At 45.1% G+C, this 6,657-nt stretch overlaps 1 protein-coding gene across 1 annotated transcript in view; it reads right to left on the reverse strand.

Annotated features, from left to right (window-relative positions):
• Positions 1–211: 211 nt before the first annotated feature.
• The window catches only part of LOC311227600 (serine protease hepsin-like), a gene marked incomplete at both ends in the record, with an annotated part of 18,178 nt that continues 11,732 nt past the window's right edge, over positions 212–6,657 (reverse strand). Inside the window, 2 exons of the mRNA XM_084313322.1 lie at positions 212–256; positions 4,480–4,644. Coding sequence (XP_084169448.1) covers positions 212–256; positions 4,480–4,644 — 210 coding nt within the window. The remainder of the gene's footprint in view (positions 257–4,479; positions 4,645–6,657) is intronic.

Genomic DNA, 6,657 nt, shown 5'->3' on the forward strand with positions numbered 1-6,657 from the left:
GGGTTAAATAAAGGGAAGGAGAGAAGAAAAGAAGAAAATAAAACTACAGTTTTACTGCTGCTATTTGCCTTTGTAGGGCAGATCTGTGATGAAGGGTAGGGTGTATCTCCTGCCTCTTCCTCTTCCTCACCCTGGAGACACGTTGCTACTGGGAGCCTCTTCACCATCACTCCTCCAGGAGGAGACAAAGAGAAGGAGGAGGAACATCTTCTCATGTCCGAGCCAGCTTGTGTACTCCGGGTGAGTTCTGATAGTTCTACAGAGAGGAGAGGAGAGACATTGTTGAACACGTCTGAAATGTCCTGACAGTGAGTTTATTTGTATCAGTCTTTCTATTACATTGTATTCCATCCCATATGGAAAATAAATTAGATGGGTTGGCAATCAATGTAATGTACGTAAGAGTTATGGCACGAATGTCAAGTATTGAAATGCAATGTAAATATAAGGGTATTTGAGTGTGTTTTTACTACCGTACAAAAGTTTTGAGGTCACCCAGACAATTTCGTGTTTTCCATGAAAACTCACACTTTTATCTATCAAATGAGTTGCAAAATGACTATAAAATATAGTCAAGACATCGACAAGGTTAGAAATAATGATTTTTATTTGAAATAATACGTTTGTCGTTCAAACGTTGCATTTGTCAAAGAATGCTCCCTTTGCAGCAATTACAGCAATGCAGACCTTTGACATTCTAGCTGTTAATTTGTTGAGGGAATCTGAAGAAATTTCACCCCACGCTTCCAGAAGCACCTCCCACAAATTGGATTGGCTTGAAGTGCCTTCTTGTGTACCATACGGTCAAGCTTGCCGTTTGTCGGACTATACTCAAATCAACTCGAAATGGATCTAGGGGATCGCATATTTTCATCAAGAAAGCAGATTAAGGGGCGGCTAAGTGGCGCAGTGGGCAAGGCGCTCGCCACTAATGCAGGAGATGCTGGGTTCGAGGCTGGCCGTTCATACTAACACAATTGGCAGTGTTAGGGGTGGGAAAGCCGGTGGGTGGGGATTGGACGTTGTGGACAGCGACTCCTACAGGTCGGTTGGTGCACCTGTACAGCAGAATCAGGAAGTATCGGGGGCAGCGTGAGCCTCCCACGCGTTACTCCTCGCCACTGAGAGATCGCACTGTTCAGGTGAAAATATGCGACAGCTGCCTCCTCGTGTACCGGAGGGGACACGTGATGCAAGGCTTGCTCCTCACTGCAGCCGACCAGTGGGAGGCATGGTCTAGCAACGTTCGAGACAGGGGAGGGGAGAATTGAAGGGAGAATTGGCGGGGCGAAATTGGGATGGGAGAAAAATAGAAAAATAAGGAGAAAAGGTGGATAATAAAAAAAAAAAAAAATAATCAGAATAAGGCTAACCCTCTCTGCCTCTGGGGACATTTCAATCGGGCTACCAACTTCAAGACGTGGACATTTGGATTATCGAAGCTTTTGGACTGCAATAAGAAGATTTTGGATCTGTTTACCGCGCACAGGACCTACCAAAATGAACTGACTAAGACATTAGGACTAACACATTCAGTCATTTGGACGGAGTTGTTAAAACTCACTCCACTCAAATCAATAGAGTTATAATTCTACTCAAAATCAAATTTAAATCGACGTGGCTGGAAGGAATGTTGCCAGCCAGTCAAAACAAATTACGGACGACTCACCAAGGACGAACCAGAGAGCTGCTGATAAGACTTTGCAGTGAGACCCCCCCCTCCCCCCCTCCCCCCTCCCCCCTCCCGCGGATGCTCGCGCCAAATATGGCAGCGGAGCTACTGTGGCTGTGGGGGGCCACCAGGATGCTGTCTCGCCCTCCCAACCCCCAGCCCCCCCCTACCCCCCCCCGGGTGCTCCGCGCCAAACATGGCAGCGGTAATACGCATACGTCTGTCTCAAAGAGTCCTGCATGTATAACAAATGTGCATGTTGGTGAATTTATGACTGTGTGCCATTATTACTATCAAATGTAATAATTGTGGAATATTACTATAATGAGCTGTATGTGTATGAACCAAGCATCCTTTGTGAAGCACTTTGGTTGACAAGTGTCATGTTTAAATGTGCTATATAAATAAATTTGATTGATTGATTGATTGAAGCTGCCCCCACAACAGCTCAATGGGGTTGAGATCTGGTGACTGCGCTGGCCACTCCATTACATACAGAATACCAGCTGCCTTCTTCTTCCCTAAATAGTTCTTGCATCATGTGGAGGTATGCTTTGGGTCATTGTCCTGTTGTAGGAGGAAATTGGCTCCAATCAAGCACTGTCCACAGGGTATGGCATGGCGTTGCAAAATTGAGTGATAGCCTTCCTTATTCAAAATCCCTTTTATCTTGTACAAATCTACCACTTTACCAGCACCAAAGCAGCCCCAGACCATCACATTACCTCCAGCATGCTTGACAGATGGTGTCAGCCACTCTTCCAGCATCTTTTCACTTGTTCTGCGTCTCACAAATGTTCTTCTGTGTGATCCAAACACCTCAAACTTCGATTCGTCTGTCCATAACACTTTTTTACAATCTTCCGCTGTCCAATGTCTGTGTTCTTTTGGCCATATTAATCATTTCCTTTTATTCGACAGTCTCATATATGGCTTTTTCTTTGCCACTCTGCCTAGAAGGCCAGCATCCCAGAGTCACCTCTTCACTGTAGACGTTGACACTGGCGTTTTGCGGGTACCATTTAATGAAGCTGCCAGTTCAGGACCTGTGAGGCGTCTATTTCTCAAACTAGAAACTCGAATGTACTTGTCTTCTTGCTCAGTTGTGCACTGGGGCCTCCCACTTCTCTCTCTACTCTGATTAGAGCCTGTTTGTGCTGTTCTCTGAAGGGAGTAGTACACACTGTTGTAGGAAATGTTCAGTTTCTTGGCAATTTCTCGCATGGAATAGTCATTTCTAAGAACAAGAATAGACTGTCGAGTTTCATAATAAAGTTTTCTTATTCTGGCCATTTTGAGAGTATAATCAAACCCACAAATGTGATGCTCCAGATACTCAACTAGCTCAAAGGAAGGCCAGTTTTATAGCTTCTCTAACCAGCAAACCCGTTTTCAGTTGCATAATCGCACAAGGGTTTTCAAGGTTTTTCTAATCATCCATTTGCTTTCTTTTTTTGATCTACTTTTTCTCCCCATTTTCTATTTTTCTCCCATCCCAATTTCGTATTGTCCAATTCTTCCCTCCCCTGTCTCGAACGTTGATAGACCATGCCTCCCACTGGTCGGCTGCAATGTAGACGAAGCCTTACATCACGTGTCCCCTCCGGTACACAAGGAGGCAGCCGTCGCATTTTTTTATTTATTTTTTATCTTTCCCTGAGAGTCCACATTACAGTTCTACTTTTGTTTTGATGTGAAAAGTGATGCTGCACTTAGCACTGACTGAGAAAGTACACATTACAGTTCTACTTTATAAAATGCTAATTGTAAATATGTTTGTCAATGTTAATAATATGAGAAAGTCCACATTACAGTTCTACTTTTGTTTTGATGTGAAAAGTGATGCTGCATAAGATGACTGCACTTAGCACTGACTGAGAAAGTACATTATTACAGTTCTACTTTGACGTTTTAATGTTGGACCAAAGCATTGCATGTAATTAGAATACAGGCAAATAAGTCATTTAGTTTAAAGTACAATCTTGGCTCAGTCTTTTTCTCTCAACGCTTCAATGGGTAGATATTGCCTTCACCAAAAAAATAAAAGTGCTCTTGGGCTTAAAAAGGTTGGTGACCACTGCCCTGGACTGTCTGATAACCTGTTTCCATCTACGACCTCCCGCTTGTCTGACAACCCGTCTACTCGTCTACTCCCTGGACTGTCTGATAACCTGTTTCCATCTACGACCCCCCCCCCCCCCTGCTTGTCTGAGTACCCTTCCACTCGCCAGCTCCCTGGACTGTCTGAGAAACTGTTGGGTTTTCTCGAATTCCTCGTCTCCGCTCGTTTGTGTCTGCGTTCGGGTTCTGGCTCTAGTACAACCGTTACAAAGTAAACATATAAACCCACAACGCTCCCGCCCTCCCCCCCACTGCCCCAGCTCAACCACACCTTCCACGCCCAAGACTGGCCCTCCACCCCTCCCCCAATCCCAGCTGTCGCTCAGGCCCACATCACTCCCCTGCTAGTATCAGGGTCTGTGTCTAGGTGATAAAGGGTCTCCACGTTTTCTCAAACTTGGCTAAAGATCCCCCCTAGTATACCCCTGTATTCCTCGTTATTTGCAATGTTTTCTTCTACTGCACTTCTACTAACTTTCTACTGCACTTATCTCTTTGTCTATGTATGTATGTATGTATGTATGTATGTATGTATGTATGTATGTATGTATGTATGTATGTATGTATGTATGTATGTATGTATGTATGTATGTATGTATGTATGTATGTATGTATGTATGTATGTATGTATGTATGTATGTATGGATGCTGTATATTTATGTATATGTATGTCCCTCCCCACTCACCCTCATGGCAGTAGATATCCAGGGCAGGAATCTGGACACTCTGGTGTAGACGCCAGGTTTCTTTGGCATGGCACAGCCCGTGCCCCAGCTCACCACGCCCAGCAGACGGTACCGTCTGGTCTTAGACAAGCAGTCCTCGGCTACAAAAGGACCACCACTGTCACCCTGTAGTGCCACGCAGACATCAGACACACATTACGACTCTAAAGCGGTGACGCTGCACGGTCAAAGTGGCTGGTAAGAGTGACGGAGTTACACGCCACTGCCGAATTCTACCCGCATTTGGCGGGTGGCAGGTGTTAACACATTGGGTGCCGTTCACGTAGAACTACGTTTCTGTCGCCCGACGGTTGAGTGCCGGAAACGTAGAACTACGTTTTTCTCACAGTATTTCTTTTATTCGCTATTGCTATTCATAATTCAGCGGGGCACCTTGTGCATACTGTTCTGAGTGTGTCTGAGCTGGCAGACGGTCTTATACCGCCCTCTAACGCCTTCGACCGATATTGCACTCCATTAGAAACTGTGTAGTGGGGGCGGGTCCTAAACACTCCGGCAAAACACAGGCTTGTAGGGATGGCTTGGACAACTGACCCCGCCCGCCCGTTCATGTGCAATGCCCAACAACGTCGGAGACAGGATCGCTGTGGATAACTGGAATGGCGATCAGATTGTTTTTGCATTACATCAGATACCAGGTAAGGACTCTATATAAAAAGGAGAAAAATGACAACGTGTTTATTGAATTACACGAAGACGCTGTTTTCACGTATTTTTCCAGGAATTGCTCAGAAGCACCCAAACTATAATGATGAAAAAATAATCAGTTTTTTGCACGTTGACTGGAAGCAACTCACTGACAATCGACGGCGTTATTAGACCCATAGCTATAATATAAAATATAGGTTTAGCTCCACAAACTACAACTACATTCACATGGGGTTAACGGACGGCAAGGCCAGGTCACTTCCCGGAAGGGGCGTGGCACTCAATGTGTTAATGTCAAGCCCTGATTAGCGTGCATCAATACATTTAATTTACATGGGCAACATCCATCATCAAAGCCATAATGTTGTTATTTATAGTGAAAGCGAACTATGCAGTAGTAATAATTTCACTGCATAACTACATACATGTCTTTTCATGGTCACTTCAGCAACAAGGTCATTTTCAAACGTGAACAGACACAACGCAGAATTTAACACGCTACACATCAGAACACGCTACACATCAGAACACGCTACACACCAGAACACGCTACACATCAGAACACGCTACACACCAGAACACGCTACACACCAGAACACGCTACACATCAGAACACGCTACACATCAGAACACGCTACTCATCAGAACACGCTACACACCAGAACACGCTACACATCAGAACACGCTACACACCAGAACACGCTACACATCAGAACACGCTACACACCAGAACACGCTACACATCAGAACACGCTACACATCAGAACACGCTACACACCAGAACACGCTACACATCAGAACACGCTACACATCAGAACACGCTACACATCAGAACACGCTACACATCAGAACACGCTACACATCAGAACATGTCTACACACCAGAACATGTCTACACACCAGAACATGTCTACACACCAGAACATGTCTACACATCAGAACATATCTACACACCAGAACATGTCTACACATCAGAACACGCTACACACCAGAACATGTCTACACATCAGAACATGTCTACACACCAGAACATGTCTACACACCAGAACATGTCTACACATCAGAACACGCTACACATCAGAACACGCTACACACCAGAACATGTCTACACATCAGAACACGCTACACACCAGAACACGCTACACATCAGAACACGCTACACATCAGAACACGCTACACATCAGAACACGCTACACACCAGAACACGCTACACACCAGAACATATCTACACACCAGAACACGCTACACACCAGAACACGCTACACATCAGAACACGCTACACATCAGAACACGCTACACACCAGAACACGCTACATATCAGAACATGCTACACATCAGAACATGTCTACACATCAGAACATGCTACACATCAGAACACGCTACACATCAGAACACGCTACACACCAGAACACGCTACACACCAGAACACGCTACACATCAGAACACGCTACACATCAGAACACGCTACACA

The sequence above is a fragment of the Notolepis coatsorum genome, assembly GCF_963971535.1.
Source record: "Notolepis coatsorum genome assembly, chromosome: 4".
NCBI lineage: Eukaryota > Metazoa > Chordata > Actinopteri > Aulopiformes > Paralepididae > Notolepis > Notolepis coatsorum.